Source organism: Stegodyphus dumicola, chromosome 9, assembly GCF_044657685.1.
Source record: "Stegodyphus dumicola isolate Sdum_Otavi_A_Nest chromosome 9, ASM4465768v1".
Classification (NCBI taxonomy): Eukaryota; Metazoa; Arthropoda; class Arachnida; order Araneae; family Eresidae; genus Stegodyphus; species Stegodyphus dumicola.
The window spans coordinates 27294568-27316354 of record NC_140776.1 but is presented as its reverse complement, the minus strand read 5'-3'; the positions used below and the strand labels follow the sequence as shown (position 1 = coordinate 27316354).

At 32.9% G+C, this 21787-nt stretch overlaps 1 protein-coding gene and 1 long non-coding RNA gene across 6 annotated transcripts in view; one reads left to right on the top strand and one right to left on the bottom strand.

The window, feature by feature from the left end:
- Positions 1-10568, top strand: part of LOC146995317 (uncharacterized) — an 85824-nt gene extending 75256 nt beyond the window's left edge. Inside the window, exons 2-3 of the long non-coding RNA XR_015042944.1 lie at positions 6576-6692; positions 10188-10568. This is a non-coding gene — a long non-coding RNA (uncharacterized LOC146995317). The remainder of the gene's footprint in view (positions 1-6575; positions 6693-10187) is intronic.
- LOC118181208 (homeobox protein Meis1-like) overlaps positions 1-21787 on the bottom strand; it is a 476047-nt gene that overhangs the window by 289736 nt on the left and 164524 nt on the right. For 3 of the 5 annotated variants that reach the window (XM_085823296.1, XM_085823295.1, XM_085823299.1), the window contains exon 6: positions 12904-13060. In XM_085823296.1, coding sequence (XP_085679422.1) covers positions 12904-13060 — 157 coding nt within the window. The remainder of the gene's footprint in view (positions 1-12903; positions 13061-21787) is intronic. The other 2 variants (XM_085823298.1, XM_085823297.1) reach the window with 1 other exon arrangement.

The window sequence follows — 21787 nt, the reverse complement described above, 5'->3', positions numbered from 1 at the left end:
AAATGCAGTACAAGGTAATAATTATTTGGCGGCAACTATCTGAAAAGTGATTCAACGCTTTTATTGATTCGACGCCCAATGCGCCTTCCGTAATAGTTTCAGATTTTAAAATATGTCCAAAGGGGCTTTTTTTAACATTTTGTCTGTTACCTTTATTTATTAAATATCACATTCTTCGCACTTAAACCATAAAACTCCGTTCAAGAGCAATATCGCAAAAGAGTTTTAAATCGAGCATATCTTTAGAATTTCCGATACAGAGTCTCGAGCGCTGGAGATGTTTTTTCTCTACAGTGTTGCCATTGCTGGGTTTAAAATCCTTGAGTTTATTATTCAAAAATTCGTTAAAGTATTACAAAATATGAAATCGATAATAAAACAAATTCCAAATTAGGGCTTCCAGATGCCCATATTCGGTGGAGGATTACGTTATTCAAAATTGAATGGCTCTGGGTACCGTTGTTTTATCACATAACGAGAAACATGCATACATCTATGCAAATTCTGCATTATTTAATTTCTTTATATACCAGACGCAATTTGATACATCTGTTGGTATTTTGGTAGAATTCGATATTAATTCAATGAGATAAACAAATTATAGAATCTTGATATTCGATAATTTATTTAAAATTACATCGTATTGCTTCTCAATTTAATTTAACAAAACCTTTTTGCAAAATCAGAGTTTAAGGTACTTTAAAAACATCCAAACATTAAAATACGTATCTTTGCATTATTATACTACGCAATTTTTTTCTTCAAACAGCCCAGAATGATTCCTGGGAGGCTATTTTAAAATCTTTGACATCTTTATTTATTATTTCTTTGCTTTTGAAATATTACCCTGATATTTCAGGGGTAAAAGGGCATATCTGTGCTACTACAAATAACTTCGTTTTGCCAAAATGAATAAGTTTTCCCTCATGTTTTTTAGGCATTCATATGACAAAACATCTATTTTTATACATCGCCTGAGCTTTAAAGCCATTGCTCAAGTTCTGAGATTTTTAAATGACCCCCTATTAATTTCTTTAAAAAAAACTTTTGATGAAAAGCCTTATCTTACGGAAATTGAGCTAGGTTTTTCATTCCGATTTTTTTAACTCACGAATATCTTTTCACCAAAAGGAAACACAAAAGTCAATTAAAATTCCCGTATCTCATTTGAAACAGATACTCGAATATTGCAAAAATGCAAGAATTTGAAAAATTAAAGACTAAACGAAGAAAGAATTAAACATTTTGGAAAAGATTTTCCGACTTTTTTTTTACGCAGCTACTTAAAACATAAGAGTGTGTATAAAAAAGAAAATACTTCGGCACTTGATTGAATGCATACCGGCAGAAAGAATGCTTTTCAAGTGGCATTTTTTAGTCTTATTATTGCCAAAATCCAGTACACTTAGCTACCAAGCAATAAATAAATAAAAAACTGCTTGAAGCTCATTTTTTTCTCCAAGGAAAGATTTACACCAATAATAAATTCAGATAAATATATAATAAATTAATATATTTCAAGTTCACCTTCTTGCAAATAATTTTCTCTCAATTCTCAGTTTTACATGAAAGACGACTAACATGTTTACATTAACAGGAATACAACAAAGAGAAACATAATGAAACATTTAAAATATTTACCCCAAAATAGGAATCCTTTCCCTTCTTCATAGCCCATAAAGTGTACAGCAGTTATTATTGGAGAGTGAGTCAGAGCATTCGGAAGGAAATTCGTAAATCAGAAAATGCTATTTTATTACCATCCTCTTCAAAAACAAATTCATTTAATACCTTTGATAACTGCTTTAAAAATCCAAAATATTTTAAAATTCCAAATACTTCTTTCGTACTGAATACTTTAAAACTCATAATTTTAACCCATCCTGCTGCAAGTTAAATTGCAGCTACTAATTGTAACTGAAAATATTTTCTTTCAAAATACATTTCAAACTAACTAACGAAAAAAAAATATAATTTTTTTGTAATTTTTACATTTTAGTTTCTCTTTATTCTGCTTTGCTGTCTGTAAAAGTAGCGCATGGCTATTTATGGAATGCAGGAGCTGAAAATATAAAAATAAATACGTAATACATAGCATCTTTTGATGTTATTTTCCATATATCAGTTCAATATTTTAAACTGTTTTACGCTTTGTAGAGTCATTAGGATTTTTTTGGGGGGGGGAGAGGAAGGAGCGGGAGAGGTGAAAAATGAGCAACGCATTCGCCGGGAATCCAGCCACGGACCTCTGGAATACGCGCCCAGCATGCAGACCACAACACCACGAAGGCATACTAAAAGGCGGGAGAAATACCTCATATGCTCCCCCTTTTTTAAAGGGCGACTGGGGTTTTAGGGGACCCAATCGCCAAATCCTGGGTGTGGAGAATCCTGATCCACCACCTTTTTATTTCGGGCGCAACTGTAGAGACATTAGGTTATTTTGGAAGCAGGAATAATAAAAAGTGAGCAACGCTTTCCCCGGGAATCGAACCACAGACCTCTGTAATACGTGCCCAGCGTGCAGACCACCACATCACGAAGGCATGCTAAGAAAGAGGGAGAAATACCTTATAGCTTTTTAATGCTCTTTCAGAAGACGTTCCTTTAAAAATTCAGAGTTTTCGGAAACAAATGTTACGATATTATTTATTCCAAAAGTAACAATTTTCAGAAACCACTTGCTGTCACGAGTGAATGAATTCAGGTACCACGAATAAATAAAAATTCATTGTCTTTCCAGAAAATTACAGGAAACTTATTACTCTCGATTAAAGAATTTTTTTATAATGAAATGAGATAAAGATTAGTTCCAAGAATTCCTTAACAATGTACTAGTGTTTTGGTTACGTTAGAATTTTAATTATGATAAAAAATGTTAAAGACTCTCTTTCTTAAATGGGATACTTTTGAGGAAGACTTTGTAACAGAAACTGCGACAGATTTCTCTTACACATGCGGAAAAGTCAAAGAAATCTCCAAGCAAATAATGCTTTCGGTCACCAAGAACTACATGCAAGATGAACTGCAAATGGTCTGTGATTTTCTGTACCGCAATACGCTCTCCTAATCATTATACTGTCCGGGCGGCACTGAGTACTGTTGAGTATCATGAATCTGAGAAATGGAAGAAAAATTCAGTTTATCATATCATCAGATGCGAACAGGGCAGGGTTTAAAAGCTTTTCGGCTGAGGGAGGAAGAAACAGCTTTCGTTGAAAATAGAAACATGGCCTTCTCCCCAAGTAAGAGAACCGTACTAAGTAAGAGTACTCTCCCCAAGTAAGAGAACCGTGCCGTACATGTTTTACATTAACATGTACGGCAAACTACTATAAACTTTCAACACAATTATTACCTCTTCAAAAAAGGAAGAAATAAATAATTTCCTTTCCTAAACTAGTAAACAATGATTGTAAAGTCAAAACAGTAATCTCGAGTAATGAAACTAGTTTTCTTAGAAATATGTAACAAGATTGACTGCTGTAAATCACTGCATTTTGCACATGACCTGAAAAACTTAAGTTGTCAATAAAATTCAAAGAAAACAGAAAATGATGTGTATTTCAGTCTCCATTTGGGAAAGCGCACAAAATAAAACAATGAATCAATAGGACACGATGTTTAATTCACACACGTACTTGCTTTACTGCGAAACATACCACAAAAAGTGCTAAAAGCTGAAATGCAGGATAAAGAAATTTCCCATCTTTACATCAGACAGGAATTCGAAATCTTCGCGAAAGAACAAATGCAAAGAAAAAGGAATCGAAGCCAGAATCACAAAAGTGCTACTGGTAACCTTAATTACGAGATGCAGCTCAAAGAATAAGATACGGGGGTCTGAAAGGGGAAGGCACTTTTCAGTTGGGAAAGTCTTTTCCAGCTCCTGAGAAACCTAGCCGGGATGTCCGAGGTGATGTATTGCTGAGTAGCCACAATGAAGGAAACAAAATGGGGGTTGCTAGGGAAAAGTTGGCGAGTAGGTACGCTCTGTGTAAAACTCCATCGCCAAGCTTTCAGTGTTGAAGTTATTACAATACACATAAAAAGGGTAACAAAAACTTGATGCATTTCACAAAATTGTAAATTATTGTAAAAACACGCTACACAACATCGTAATATTTTAAGGTTACAAATCAAAATAAAAGTTTCAATCTTTTTATAGGGTTTGGTTCTCATAACTACATACTAAAGACGAATTTCTTTCACGGTGTTAAAAATAATTTTTTATTGGACAATATTCACTCATATTAAAATAATCATGATATACATTGCTGTAAAGGTCATTACTGGAAACTGTGAGGTTCTCAAAACTTCCGAAATACCTTCCGAAAATATGATGCACATTAATAAGGAAATAAAATAAACAACAGCACTTCAAACAGACGCTAAAAATCTGGCAACAAAAATTAATATTCTAGAGAATCCAATAAGGAACAGCTGCAGTTGTAATTAATATAGTATTAACGCATTTGAACCATTACTGTAATTAAATAAAATGCTTCGAAAGCCGTAAATTACATAACTAGCACAGAATCTTTGTTTTAAAAAAAACTTTTATAATAGTTTACGTTTCTAAATTTTTATAATATTAAAAAAAATTTTTTTTTGAAATTTTTAACAGTAAACCTACGAAATACTAGATTATAATACTGAAGAGTATTTACATATTATCCCGTCGACCATGAAACTGTCCCCCGACAGCGCGATTTAACGCCAGTTGTAGATAAGCGTGATACAATAACGCATTCGTAACATCTGCGCTTTGGTATATATGTAACCTCATTGATTTTCCATAAGCCTTCTTTTGTTTTTATGAATAAAGATATAAATTAAGATAAGAATTTAATTTTATTAAGAGAAGAATTTAATTTTATTAAGAGAAGAATTTAATTTAAGAGAAGAATTTAATTAAGAATTTAACTTCCAAAAAAATCTACAACCACAAGAGTTAAATTACTACAAACACACCTACAGATATATTGATGACCTTATTACAATTAATAATTTTGGTAAAATTCAAAACTCCGACATTTATCCGAATTGTCAAGAATCTTCAATTTCAATACTAACAAATTAATAAATTGGAACTCCAACATATCCAAAAAAGTAATTAACAATACTATAATTAATCAAATACAACGAATTAAAACTATATGCACAGATACAATAGATTTACAACGCGAAATTTTGATCCTTATCAAAATTCTCAAAAATAATCTAATTCCCTTTCAATTTATCAACCATTGCCTTAAAAGAGCAGGCGTTAAATACTCACTCTAAATCATTTAACTGATAGGGATATGATAATTTATTCCTAAACCTGAGAAGGCGGTATAAGTTGGATGACTGTCAGTTGAAAGATTTGTATATAGTGTAATTACTCAATTGTATATATTGTAAAAAGCTAATTGTCTTCAGACATATACTGTTACTATACTGTTACTAAAAAAATGGGCCTATTTCCTGCCTTTAGACTGTCTATTAGCTCTTGGACAGCGAAAATGCCTTTTTCCTTTCTTAAATTCTTAATCAATTCAGTATTAATTAATTCAGTATTTTCAAAAAAATCTTAACAGACGGTCTCTCTCAGATAAGAACTCCACAAAACACATCCCTCAAGAATTCCAAGTCCCACCCACTACCATAAATTACTTCACCCAAATCTTACCGACTGATATTATTCAAAGCCCCTACTGCCGCTAAGAATTTTCGGACACCCTACACTTCTGAGTCAGACACGAAGAGAACACTTTGCCAACTTCCCCACTAGAAAGAATGTAAGTTACTTAATACCTTTCTGGCCTTTATATCTTCATGTACATTCAATGATCTTATTTATATTATTTTCTATATTATTTTTATATTATTTTTATGTTTTCTTTGATTTGTTTTTACAAAGTTTGCATTATTTATCTTTTTTATAATCTTCTATGTTTATTTCAACTTTACTTTGAATTCGATTTCATAATGACAATTTCCTATGTTTAATTTCTGCAAATAATATAGTACTCAAATACATAAAGATGGTAGTGTCGGGGACGGTTACTCGAGTTTTACAGGATTTCTCTACAGTAATTGATTTTTACTCCAAATTGAATTGAATAAATGCTTCATGAGAATAAGTTCTTTGAGTAACAACTATTCGCGGAAATATTTGGCCTGACTAGAATTGCCGGTTTGGCTTTAACTTATAACTCGAGTAAAGACGAAACACTTTCATATTTACGTATTTTTATCAATTATTGATCATTGAACGGGAGTTGGTTTGTTCCCCTTGAAAAGTCAACTAATTTCCGATCAATGACAATAATTACATGTTTTAATTTTTACTTTTACAATTGTAATATTATTCTTCGTGATGATTTAACTCCAGTCCCCGTTAAAACATTATTAACATTTTGCTTTCAAATTACTTGAAAACATCTTTCAAAATATAACTTACCAGTATGGATGCACACTTTTAAAATAATTCTACTTTAATTAAACTTAGGAGATAATATAATCAATTAATCAATACTGTTTAGATATAAATTAAGAGTTATTATTGTATTTTTTACTTTCATTTTTAGAGAAAGAAAGAAAAACTACTTCGTGATACGTTCAACATAAAAATTTGGCAATAATACATGTCTGGTGTAAAGTTATGAAAATGTCTAGGAATAATTCAAGTAAGCATCTAAAAATAAGTAAGTATAAACGTAATTTTATAATACCTTATAAATGCAGCTATCAAATATTTTTAATCTGATTAAAATACTGATACTTGCATTTATAGTAGATTAGTAAATGGATGGAAGACTAATTATTAAGCCAATTAATATTAATTTTTTGTTAGAAGTGCAATTATCTCAATAAAAATTATGAAATCTCACCCTGTCATAACTAAGTGTAAACTTTACCATAAATTTCCAAATACCACTTTTTTCAAACTCTTGTTAAGTTCAGTGTTGTTTATCTTTGTTAATGAAATATCTAGTTGAAATAAAATGAAAGCTTGTATAACAATGAATTTCTACATCATCTGAGAAAGCCGATTCAATTGCGTTCTAATATTGCAACCTGGAGGTCGGATAAGATAGCAAATGAGATCGGGAATCCTCCCTCATTTTGTTAACATGCCATATGGATCATAATGGGACACATTCTACTCCAATCAAGTATACCACATTTGGCTAAACATCCAACTTCTCACTTCTATAAGTTGTCTAAATATGTGTAATAATAAGAAATACAATCGATAAATCAAGAAATTAATTACATAATAATATTACAAATAATTACAAAAGTAAGTCGAAAAAATCAAAATATTAATTCTTGAAGTAACCTAATTTTTTTCTAAAAAATTTTAAAAAATTATTTACAAAATGGCCAGTACAAAATGGTTATACATTCTTTAAGAATATATGGCGTCATGAAATTTAGGTATTGAATTTTCCTCGTATTTTATACAGTTGTACTATTTAAAGCAGTATAATAATTTTTGGCTAAAAATCTTCAAACTATATGCTTGCTCCTAATTATAATTAATTACTGCATTTATAAAATGGCGCAATTTGGCGAACAAACTTGTAACTTTCTTCTTTTGAATAAGTTCTAAGGTTGTTGGAGAAAGCAGATTGGCTAACTTGACGAATCAATTTCATATTTTCTGATTAGTCTTAGAAACGAAGAAATAATGCTATTTGCTTCAAAGCACGGGGTTTACCGAAAGAAATACTTTTGTCTGTTACTTGGTGAATAAATGTATGTGTTAGTCTCGTAAAGTAACGATGGTCGTAAATGTCATACGTAAATGTCACGCCGCCAGAATGTTAACCAGAAATGGCAAAATTGTAACTTGAGCACATTTTTTAAAATCTTAGAAAAAAATTTTTAGAAATAGAAAGGTAGCTACAGTAAGTAAAATTATTATTTTTTGGCTTATTTTTATAATTATTTGTAACATTATGAAATGATTAATTTCTAAATTTATCAATTGTATATCTTATTGTGCTTTTAAATTATATAAATTTACTTCATTTTTGGAAAATTTCTTTAACTTTATATAAACTGTTCCAAATTTGGAAGACTGATTTAACGTATGGGTGAACTATTTGAGTATGGGTATTCTGAACTATTTGAGAATTAAATAGATATAAAAACGTCTTGTGAAATATTTTGCCATTAATTAAATTTACAGTAGTTTTCCACTCACCATTATTTCTACAAATAATTTGAGTTTGATAAATGTATATATATATATAATATATATATGTGCTTATAATTAAATTAATTTTAAAACAATTTTTATATATTAATTTTTGTGTATGGGCCAACATTAAATACCAAACTTTTCCTCTTTTGCTGCATCATTTCTCACGTCAAGTATCTCCCGATGTGTTTGTAGAATATTGGTGAAACATTCTTCTAGTTATAAAATATGTGACCGAGAAATCTTCATTTAGTAACTATAAATGGAACCTTATTTTCAACCAATGACACAGCCCGAGGGTAGATTCATCTGCAGAAAACTGTTTCAAACCAGACAAAAACTGTACCTAGAAAACACATATTTCTTACACGATATTTTCTTTTTTTCTTGAGATATACGATCAGAAACAGATCATTCAAGATTTGAAATGATTTAAATTTCAACTAGAGGAGGCTGAAAATCTTTTGCTTTGTAACGTCTAAGTAAAAATTCTACAGAATAAATTATAACACAAAATTTTGTATTACATTATTGGCTTTCCTTCAGTAAAGGAAATAACATAAAGACTAAAATGTTAACAGTTGTACAACATTACATAAAAGTGCTTCTACTTTACAGAGTTTTCCGTCTATAACAAGATCCCATATTTCGTTGATGCATTTAAATTCTTCGATCTTTGATGTGCCTAAAGGCCGAATTTAGATTAACATATTTGTGTATATAATATGGATTATTTAAGTTTCGCACGCATTTAAAGTGATATATAGCATGTTATGTATGTTACTGTCGTTTATTTTTTTTTTGGGGGGGGATAACAAAAATACATTTAATCCTTAGAAAACCGAAGCCTTCGCTAATCTGTATACTTAAAATACCGAAACGCAGTCCCCGTCTCGTTTTTTTCCCTTCCTTCTCCTTCACTCAGGGACAAAGAGGCGTGAAAATTTCAAATAGCATCCTTTCTACTTCCTAACAAAGAAGCTTCCATTAGCTTTTTAAGCCAAGCTGTCTCCAATAAGCTTACACAAGGCATTTGGATAAACTGCACCTTCTACTGCATACCTTAAGGGAAGGGAAGAAAACAACATCGCACTCTCGGCCGTTTCGGGCGGTTGTGGTCGTTCGAATGAAAGGCTGTCTCGGGTGTTCAAAGAATTAAAGGCTGGGATTGTTTTCAACGACCTTTAATCTATAGATTAAAATGCGAACGCTTGTACAGTCATACAATTTTGTTGCTATAAAATGATATGAAGTTGAAGGGGCATTCCACAAACATAAAGCGTGTAACTTTCACAAGCATAAGCATGTACACTTTCTTTGCGCATTTCAGAAATGCTGCTTAGGGTACAATTGTTAAATACGTATTATATCATTGCAGTCAACAAAAATAAATCCAAAGCTGAAACCAATACAAGACAGAGAGTATTCCACAACCAAACAATTATTATAATTAAAAAAAAAATATTTCGCAAAATGTCTGTAGCAATGAATACGTTATTTGTAGCGTGTTTTGTAAATGCTTAGATGTAATAGAAATGTGTTATGTAAATGCCTAAATATATGAGATTTTTGACTTAAATCTACACCACACTTAACGTTGTTGTGTTACTCATTTTACATATTTTTTAATTTAACATTATTCACATGAAAATTAATCACTTTTATCCAGACCTATTGTATTATTTCCATTTGACTAATTAAGAAAGGAATCAACATTTAATGCATATTATTTTGCATTACTTTAAGTGCATTTTTTTATACCAGCAAAGACTTTTTTTACCTATGTTAAGCAATAGTGTTTGCTGGTTCATTTTTTACACCTATAAAAATTTAAACTGTATTGGGAAATATGATATTTTATTTTTGTCTTCAATTAATTTCCTGTTCTGTAATCTACCAAGTATATATTTTTGATTCATTTCGAGAGATAAAATTTGAATACATATATGTCTGTAAATTCCACTTTATCTTTTGATTTAAAATATTTCAGAAACACCGTTTCGTACAGCAGCAAAAAGCAATGCGTCTTCTGGCTTTGGCGATCGCCAAAGATAGTGGGAAACCCTTATGACCAGCTTGACCCGGACAAGCCCCAGCTCCTAATCCAGGGCGGCGAAGAGCTCGGTCCCTAATGAACGCTTCGAAGTCTTATCTGACAAGAAGATTGTACTTGTCAAGTTCGTGTCAGGGCTTCGCATTCTGAAACTCCGGTCCATTGTCGGATCTCACTAAATACAAGTGGTCGAAAAACAAATGCTCGATGGGGGAAAAGAGAGGATTACCTAGGGAAAAACTGGTCACGGAACTTCTCGTGAGGGAAACATCACGCTAAATTTCAGCAATGTTTCCTAAAACTTTTTTTAAAGGAGCAATTTCCTGTTTACCTATTTATAAAGATCGTTACAAATAAAATAAATAAATAAAATAAAAAAAATTCTTTTATTTCTTTTGCTTAAAGTTTCGGTCTTTTTCTGGGGGGGGGATTGGCGAAAACGGTTACAACCGCATTGAGTTTAATGAATTTTAAGTGCAAAGGTAAATTTCAGATATTGAAAAATATAAAACTGGTTTTATATTAAAAGTACAGAGTTCCGAGTGTGTAAAATGTTTTCAGATACTCACCACTAGAAGTCCTGACTCCAAATCAATACAGAATTATTGGCCTTTAATAGAAGTTCCCCTTATTAAAGGGAAAAGGGACGTAAACAGAGATTTTAATCGGAAACATATGATTAATTCAGAATAGCTATATAATATTCTTTAGAAAGGCCCCACGGACAAGTTCCAAGAAGACAGTTCTCGCCTCACACGGACAGATACAGCGATCGTGAAGTCCTATTCAAAGCTTCGACAGACCGGGGGCCCGAAGCAAGAAAAGCCGCTGAACAATGGTAGTTCGGTCCGGAGTTCGAATCCCGGAGAACGGCCTAGCTGCATGGGTGTTTTCTTAGTTTCTCCACGTGTAACTTGAATTCCAGCCAGTTTCCCTTAAAAAGTCTTCCACGGATTATCCCTAACTTTCGGGTGTAGTGCCAAAAGGGGGAACACGTAATACGTAAATAAATCCAGATTTTATTTAAGAAAACTGTTTGCATTTTACTCGTATTATAAACTGCAAAAATGTTATCCACTTTCAACTTATTTGAACTTTAGTAAAAAGGTGAAATATTAGTAATTTGTTGAATTAACCATTTGCAGATTTCAATTATTTGGAAGTACAGTATACATGTGCAGCAGACATGAAACAAATAAAAATAATATGCTTAAACAAAACTAGACTAAAGCTTCACGAAAATATAACTTAACACGGATATTTCCTAAGCGGAATGTAGCTTCTTTTAAACTGTAAAGATGTGAGGTCACACAAAAACGAGCAAATTATGCTAGTTTCAAGCATTCTAATAAAAGGTGTACGAAACTACTTACTTCCATCCATAAAACTACCTCAAACTCGAAAACCATATATTTTGAAATAAGCCTCTTATACGTACAAATAATAAAATGCATATATGGAGCCATGATTTAAAAAAAAAACTTTCTTTTTAAACTATTTGTTATCGTGATAAGCATTTTTCGATAATAATTTTTAAGTCTTAAAATATTTTATAAACAAAGTATAAAAGATAGTATTTGAATAACAAATTGAATTAACTAGCAAAATAAAACTTTTCAAGAAATATATGCTATTGAGTAGGGAGTGTCGGACAGGGAGAAATTTCATAGTGTCGGGAGGGGATGCGGTGAGCCTTTTATTTACCTGTTAATTATTTTTAGTTTATGAACATGAAAAGCTATTTTTATCCATTTTGGTATTTATCAACATTTCCTATACCTTTTCTCGTTTAATTTATAAAGTGCATTAAAAATAAGCTAAATTTAAATAAATTTATACGTTTTTTTCCAGTTTTGGATAGGAAAGGGGGACTGATTGTCTAGCAATAGTAAAAGAGGGTGAGATACGCACGTACATACGTACGTACAGACGCCACGAAAAATTCTCTTTAGAATTCATTTTAAAGCAGTTTTATAATTTTTTTGGAGGAAAAGAGTCTTTTATTCTGTGCTTACGTACAGATGTCACGCAAAAACATCGTTAAATTGCATTCGATAGCGGTCAAAATGCATATTTTCGTTGAAATATGCTGCCTGAAAATTTTCGCGATTACAATATTTCCTTTTTACTTCGTACAAGGAAGTAAAAATAGAAGCTTTTAAAATTCATCTATCGACTAAATATATATAAACATTCCTAACAATTCACTGTCGCCATATTCTCAAATTAAACTATAAGAGTTAATTGGTGGGTATCTAGTAGAGAAAAAGATTTTCATGTATCCAAAAGTTATTATTCTGATATATTTCGCGCAAACTCAGATAAATGCTGAAGAAACATATTACCTACTAAGGAAATGATGTGCTATAATTAATCAAGAATTACGTTACAAAATAAATGAGGATTTTTATAATTACAGTTTAAAAAATACCAGCGTATTATTGTATGCAAACATTATTTCAAATTTAAGCATTATAAAAGCTTAAAACTCTTACTGAAAAATTTAAGCGTGATAAACATAAAATTTAGTTAGCGCGTTAAATTATTATATTACAACTTTAAATTTAATTAACACATTTTGGATTTTGATTAATGAAATTCAATAATTCATGAGGATTACACAAATCGTGTAAAAGAGAAAAACGTTACTTACCAGCTTCACTGTTGTTGTCAGTACTCAATTGAGAGCTAGGTTGTTGAGAGATAGGACCAGGGGTGCCCGTGGAACCCGCTGGGGACCGAGCATCATCGGGTCCCGTGCTGTATGAATTGAGAGACTGAGATGGCGGTCTCTGGTAGGGTAAGAAAGACTGTTTACAATTACTATGGCGCCTTTTTTAAGACCATTCTTATTTATACATAGACATAAATCCAACTGAGACATTTAAAAAGCTAAAGTAATAAGAATCTGAGCTACACACAAATTATTATAAAATTATAATAATTACACTCATTCGGTATTTTACATCTATTCACTGAAAACAGAAGTCATAAACTGTAAAATACACAGTAACAATACAGTAAATCAGAGAGCCTAGTCATCAGCAGCGTAGGATGTTATAATCATCAGTAAAATAATCTGAAGGTTAAAAAACTTTCGGATTTTTAAGATATCTTAATTAAATTTTTGCAATAGTAGCATTTCTTATCATCAGAAGAAAACGCGTGTTTTACGATACGTACTTTACATGTATAAGCATGTATTAGTTGTGCTTTACATTGCTTAATTATGTTATATTACTTGTATTTTAACGCTCATAGTATTTTAGATTGAGCACAAAATAACGGAATCTTTAAGGAATGGCTATTTCATTTTAAAACTATTTTTGTCATGTATAACAGAAACATGAGGCATAGTTAAGCAATTCTCCACTAACGCAAATCTCAAAAATAAAAGTTCTCAAATCGTGAGTTTTAAAAACTGTTATTTGAATCATAAGGAAGTATTTTACGATCTGGTGTGATAGAACCATTCAAAAACTTATCAGAGTAACATTCTGCACTAATACAATCTATTTAATACATTAGTGATTCTTCTTTGCACCATCCACAATTACAAGGTTTACTTATCAATATGTGGTTGATGTAATAATTGCGTTAGTAGGAAGAAAGGGTACTCAATTTCATGCTGCACGTCGGTGTCCACCACATGGGCAAAGACACGCTTAAGATTACCTCAACTAGCATCTTCTAGAACACTGGATTAGACGTTCTGATTAGAATGATCTGCCACTGATGCTTCTTCCTGTCACCCAACCTAACGTCTTGCGATTTTTTCCTTTTAGAATATGCAAATGACAAGCGTCCTTATCCTACATCTACAGAATTTATAGCACTTAAACCAGCGGACAGACGATATGGTCCACTCAACTGATCAAGCTATGCTAGCACGAATGTGACAAGAATGAGATTATTGCGTAGACATGTCATATGGTAAAAAGGTTGCTTATATCGGAGGAATATATGAATCAAGCTTTTGTATTATATCTATATTTGTGAAATAAATTCATTGTAGCAATCACAATTATATTTCCTTTTTGTACCATTCGTTTTGATCACACCCTGTATTCACTTTGGATCACGCCCTGCACTCATAGAGTAAACGAAATATTTTATACAAGTGGTCATAAAAGGAGAACCAGTTCCATGAATGCTTCGAAACACTTTAGATTTGGTCATTTTCACAATAAAAAGAAAACTAGCATTATGTTACGTTTAATAAGGAAGAAATTTTGATCTCCCTGCTCATACGATCATTCTTCTGTAAAAAATTATTTCCTCCTGAGATATTTAAAAAGTTGTCTTTACGTTAACAAGCGTCACGACCTGAAGCTATATAAAAACATCACCATTCTCTGTATACAGGAAAGTAAGCCATTTCAGGTGAGAGACATAAAAAGTGAATGCATCTCTGTGTGAGTACTGAGCTAAATATTACTCAAGGATTGTTTCTAGAAGCTAAAGTTGTAGATAAATTTATATCTGCATTATAAAAAGAAAATATAACTTTTAATTTACTGCAAAGAATTACAACCATCCAGTATCTTGTGACAGCAATGTTCCTCTAGCAGCAAATAATAATAAATAATAATAAGCGTAAAATTACATAAACTTTAACAACTATAGAGTATTTTAGATTTTCATATGAAGATGGTTACAGTCTCGATGATTATCTATGAGGATGGTTACAGTCTGGATGATTATCTATGTGGATGGTTACAGTCTGGATGATTATCTATACGGATGGTTACAGTCTGGATGAAATCTATATAATTCTATATATAGTGTTGAACAGTCTCATCCTTTTACAATTTTAAAACAAAATACAGGATAAAAATTAAGATATATATTAATGCAAGCACCGATTCAATTTATTTTTTGTGAAATATTTGCTTGGGTAAGTTGGGTTACTTGGATTATGGCAAAGCCCACAAAGGCTATGTGCCTGAAGGAAGAGATGCCTTCATAGAAAACTTCTCAAGGGAAACTCAATAGTAATCACGTCACACATATAAAAAACCCGTTAAAAACTCCCGTGCACTTGTTCTCTTCGCCAGGATCTGAACTCGATATGAACTAAAACATTAGAACTCCCATGCACACGGGCTCTTCGACAGGATATGAACTCAAATCGAACTAACAATGCTCAGAGATCTTAAGGCTCTGAGGCTCGTTTAGATCAGGGTTTTGTAAACTTCTTTCAGTCGCGACCCCTTTTTTTCACTGAGATTTTTTTGCGACCCCCAGGACCCCATAATATTTACCAAAATTTTCCGGGAGCCCATAAGTATTGCGCAAATCCGACACACGCGTGAGTGAAACTGTCAATTTTGTCACTTGTACTGTAATATATTATTGGAGTTATAGGTCATTAACTTTAATTTCTAATTTTACATATAACATGTGACATAGAACAATGTGAAAATTTTAAATAAGTAGCAGACGAAATGACAGCGTTACGCGCAAAGCAAGGAAAATGAACGTTTATATTATAAAAAGAATGCGTCGAAAAGTTTTTTTTCCCCCTTGTCTGTATTGTCTTACCTTTATCTCTTTTCAAATATACTGTATAAAAATATTTAGTAATAGTAAAATTATTATAATAAGTAAAAAAAATATCAAAATTGCTAAAATTTTTGGCGACCCCCTGCTGCAGGTACCCTAGGGGGTCGCGACCCACAGATTAAGAAACCCTGGATTAGATTCAAAGGCATCATATGTTAGCAAAATTTTTTAAACTGCACCAACTAACAAAATATTACCCACAGCCTAATTTACGCCAGCTAAATAACACTGTAACCAGAGGAATTTAATTTCTTATTTTAATGCGCACAGTATATTTGTGATTACATTTGCAATACCTCAGAATGAATTAGAATCATAGAAAAAGTTTTTACTCTAGACACTCATCGAGATATAGTAAGTTCGTGAGGTTAAGAGCATTTAACAAACGAACTTCACCAAACTGCAGTACAGAATAACAACGTAATGTCCCATTAAAAAGTAATAACCTACGTTTCACACATCAAACCTCTACGCTGCAAAGTGTCACTCAAACGAGCTGGAGGGGTAAAAAAAAAAGCAAAGAAAAGAAACTAGGAAGCAGTATAAAATGCGGACAAAGGGGGCGGTTTTACTAGCCATTTCAGAAACATAACAGTTCCAGGGCTAAGAGGAAAAGCTTTTTAAAAAGGTCACCCAATTTGCTCTCAAGTGCCATCATAAAAATGTCCGACAGCCCCTAAAAACGGTCACTCAGGGGGCTCTTGCTCGGCTACTGGAATAAATTTATGTACACGGCAATGAAGTGATGGCAGGGGGATGGAAAGGGCGCCAAGTAGCACGAAGCGTGACGTCATTTCACTTTTCCCTTTGATTGCACACCCAGCTATCGATAATAAGATCTGTGTAATGAAGGCTTAATGGACTCTCAGTTATCTCATAAAATTAGCTGAACAGGATATCTAATAAATGTAGTAATGATGTAATGAAGGAAATACTTTGCGTGACCTAATTTACGCGATCATAATAAACTACTCGAAATGAATGGAAGTGCTAAGTTTTGTTTCTTTTCTTCCTTTATTTTTTAAAACTGAAGAGTAAATGAAAGTGTCTGGTCATCGAAAACAAAACAAGCTTGTCATGGTGAATTGAAATATCGAGCAGGATATTTATTTTAGCGCAGCGTACACGATGAATTTCTTTTACGAAATATTAAGCAAGAATTATAATTCTAAATACTGTTTCTTTGAAAATGCACAGTAAAGAAAACTAGACCGAAGATACCGCAAATCTCGGCTACTTGAGCAAAACAGAAATCTTCGCTAGGAGCACAACGCAGACTGAAATATTCTTCTTTAGTGAGTAAATTATATTGATTTTTAACTGAATGAAGAAATCACAGAGATGGAAACATTAATGATGCCGAAATTGTATAACGAATGCAATGAATTTAAAAGAAATGAGTGAGTTAGCTTCAATAAAATATCCCAAATCATTTTTATTAAATTTCCAGTGTCATTATTGTGACTTCAAGGTCACTCTATATCTCCCTCACAGTTCTTTCTTAGTTCTTCAGTACCTTAGACCCACCAGCGGCCGGGAGGTAAAATCTCTGGACACTGGGAATTCTGATCTGGGTTTGATTTCAGGTGAACGGGCTGGCTGCGTGGGCGTTTTCGTAGTTCTCCCCATGTGTAAGGTGCGTACGAGGGATTTCCATTAGAAAGCTCTCCACGAAGGCATCTCTCAGGCGGATAGCCTAGTGGATAGCTTTGCTGAATCAACTGAAACCAAACCAATATTCCGTACTTTTTTACTTTTACAGAATTTACAGTTTACTAATCTGTTACACTGTTGACTAGTCACGACCTATTATTGTTGGGACTTATCTCACTTGTCTGGAAGTAACATTAGAACAAGCCCACGAAATTCATCCTGGCAAGGAGCACAAGATTGCGCCTGTCCTTGGCAAGAGCCTTGAGCACCACACAGGTGGAAGTACGACATTGCTCAATTCCGCCCTAATTTTGATGGAGAGCACCCTGGACGAACGCGTCCGAGGGTCTCTCACCCCCTTTCCTCTACCACTAACCTCTCGAGAGAACTTTCGGCTCGCCCGCATATTTAGAGCACCTCCATGCCGCACAGACAATATACATTTACAAACATCCATGCCTTCACCGGAATTCGAACCCGAGCCCTTCGCCACGGCAGACAGCGTCGCTAACCATTGTTCCAGTTAGGCGGCAATCACGACTAAAGGAATGAACCTAAAGGATTCAAAGATGGAAAATCCAGTCCAGCATCTGTCAGCAAAGGCATTTATCATCATGTATTAGGTAGACTCATTTCCGCTCAATCTGGAATTCCTTTACCTTAGGCGAGTGGTTTCCAAAATAGGAGTTATGACTCACCGATTGGTCAGGAGGTAATTTCTTGCGGATTTCGAAAAAGTTTTGTTTCCTTTCGCTGTAGAATGACGCACATTTATTCATAACGATTAATTTGATTATAATTATTAATTGCTTGTTAATAGAATTTTGCACACAATTATATTTTTTTATTTATTATTACGCAGTGTTTTCCTAGAGTACATATTCCCAACCTTTTTCTTTACTAAAACTAGCTCTCTATAGATCTCAATATCACCATAAACTGCAGATGCAGGCGAGTCGTGATGCTAAAACGTTTGAGAAACACTGCCTTAGATGACAGAGCATTTTCTAAGTGCCTACCAGAAGAATTGGAATTATCTGCGTCTGCTGCCAAATGCTGATTTACAAAATTTTCAGTCGGAATCAGAATCGAGAAAGTAGATTATCAGATTTTAATAAAGCGAATAATCAAAAATTCTTCTTTATTCAGACCACAACAATTTAATAAAACCTCATCAAATGAATCAAGAAAAGATTTCCTTTATTGCAATAAAACCATCGCAGAGATAAGAATAGAAATATCACCTAATTATAGAAATTCCAGAAACGAAAAAAGAAGCTTGCAGTTTTGAATAAAAATTGTCTGAAGATATGAAAATGACGTAATTTGCCCATTTCCCCCAATATCAACCTCAAGATTGTTTAAAAGAACTACAATCCGATAGGGGATAGGAGACAGAAGAGGGAAAATACGGAAAAAAGAAAAGAGAGAGAAAAAAAGAATGTTAGGGGTGGCCCATGATGGGTGTCATGGAATAGACATAAAAAAAATTCCCCCCGCGTCCGTAAATCAAACGGGACGTCTATTTTATAGCCCCTGGGCCCACCAATAGAGGCTCCCGAACGACTCTGGACTTCCGCTATGGCCCCGACGAAGAAATAGTATCGAGAAAAACCTAAGGATTTCTTTTTCGGAGAGCTAAAGAATAGGAACAATGGTTCGGAGAGTAAAGATATGGCTTGAAGTTGGTGAAAAAAGTACTAAAAACCTCGTAAATATGTCCAGAAGGAAATGCAGCTGGAGGTGGAGATTGTAAACAGGCCCATTTGCAATTCAGGAGATGCTGACCATCAATGGATTCAGAAATATCAATTTACATTTTTTGCAAAGTACTATTTAAAATATAGGCGACTGCAGGTAGCTTTTCTTATCATGAATTTCTAGGTAAAAAGTAAGTTTTCGATTTCTCTTTTCAAGAAATTACGCAGTTTTCTCGAGAACTGTTCAAAATATTTCTTGTAAAACATTTAAAAAACAATTTAAGCGTATTTCTCCTCAAACCGAGTATAACCGAATCCTAATTTTGATGATGACAAAAACTACTTAATAAATTTCATCTAAGAAAAACCGGCTCACTTAAAAACCACTTTGGCAATAAAAGAAAGCTTAAAATTGAAATCCAGGCTCTTAAGCAAGAATTTAAAGTATTCCAAAACGAAATAATCAAGAAATCTGGAACTAAGAGGCCTTTGACCATATCTATTTCCACACAAAATGAACATAATACTGTTCTGCTGCTAATAGTTTTATTACCGAAAAAATGCACTCATATGGCTAACGAAATTCTAGTTGCGTAATGGTTTTAAGAAAACAAAATGGCACAGATTACATTTTTGTACGAACTAATTTAATATTACTACAAATAATTAAGATTTTATTCGCTTTGTAAGACAGAAAGTCAAATAAATATAAGCAAATGTTTTTATTCTATTTTAATTGTTAGATTTCATAGCTTTGATATGTATGGAAAAGATGTTGCAACGTTGATGGCGTAAAACGTAGAATGTTGAATCCGTAATGAACAGCAAACTTGGCAGTCGAGGCACATTAAATACTCATTAAATTGGTATTTGCAGCCACAATTTACTTGCACTCTAATCGTGCCTATTCAAGAATATTTGCATTTTTGATACTGTTGAGATTGGAAAAGAGCAGATCGAAATAGCGTCTTAACGGGAAGAGAGGAAGAAGCTGAAGTGTACAGTTATCCAATATGAAAGCTCACCAAGAGAAGGTTTGGGTTTAGGTTTCTTATTAGGAGAAAGGTTTCAGTTCTCGAAATTTTGATTTTAGGTTCCGAATTAGCTACGTCATCAGCATTATGCAAGATATGTGACATAGATTGGTCTAGAAATGACGCAATCCAGAAAAGTTATTACTGTTTTTAGAACAGAGGGGGGATTTAGGGCTATTGCTAGTTTAAATTATTACTTTGAGATTTACATATTTTTTACCTTACATTTTTCTTTTTTTATCTTTACTTTATCCTTTTTATCTTAAGTACACACACATATACTACATATAACATTCAAATAATCAACATTAGCTTTTCAATGCTCTCACGTTTTAAAGTTTTTATTCAGCTATATATAATAACGTATGGTAATATGCTTTACATTCTAATAAATAAATATGCAATATATATTTATTATACATGGTAGATGATGCAAAACTGTAAAAGGCAGTATTATTTGATTAATAACCATTCATTGGCATGGATACAATCGGGAAAAAATTTTCTGTTAAAACACGCAAGCAGAATTTGAATATGCGAATATAAAAAGAGTTGAACAGAAAAAAATATTATAAATGGATTACTGCGGTTAAATCAATCGGGAAATAAACGTCAAAGAGATGACCTTTTTTTTTTTCGGAGTGGGAGGGAATAATTTGCCACATCAAAATCGGAAAATGTTGTGCATAAAACAAATTTTTGACGTTTTACTACAATAAAAACTCTCCAGCCGTTATGCTTCTTAAAACTCATTTTCAAGTATTAAGTATAATACGTACGAAATGTTCTTATTTCAGTGAATTAAACTAAACTACATTCGTTTTTGATGTAATGATTTCACGCAATAATACGTAACACTGATAATCAAATTTTCTCAAAGATTCCCGAATGGAATGCAAATTTTTCAAAATATTTCATTAAATATTTTCTGTGAATGCAGAACAAATGCAAAATTTTGTTTACATTATTTCTCAAAAATTCAGAAAGTCTACGAATCCTTTTCACGATCATCAAGCAAAACTTCGAGGAAAACTCGACGACCTTTTCTAATCACGCTTTCTAGCCATCATCTCATCTTTCTCAGCCTGAAGGAGCGATGAAAGTCCAGAATTTCGCAGGCATACAATATTTCGTGAACCTGTTATTAGAAAAGCTACTACACGCGCGGTCGTAAATTAAGAGCATTCTAATGTAGCGAGTAGGGAGGAGGATGGACATCATTCAGAACTTGGCTGAAGACAAGATACCCTCTGGGAGATATTAAGAAGTGTCTTCTAGTAGTCCATTTCCATAATTAAGACTCGCAGTCTCAGCGGGACGGAATCTTTGACAGTTAAAACGGAACTGGGAGCTTACCTGAAGGGTGAATGAGAGAGTTGGAATACGGGATTTAAGAGTTACATTACGGATGGACATGTTGGCTGCTAATACTCAAGGGAGAAGTTCATTAGTTAGTCTGAGCAACACTTTTGAGGTAAAAGTCAAGGTAAGATCTGATTTTTATTAACAGTTCGCAAATCTGAAAGTTTTAAGAAAGACGAAAGACTCTGAAGATTTTGCCCAAAAATGAAAATGAACTAATAAA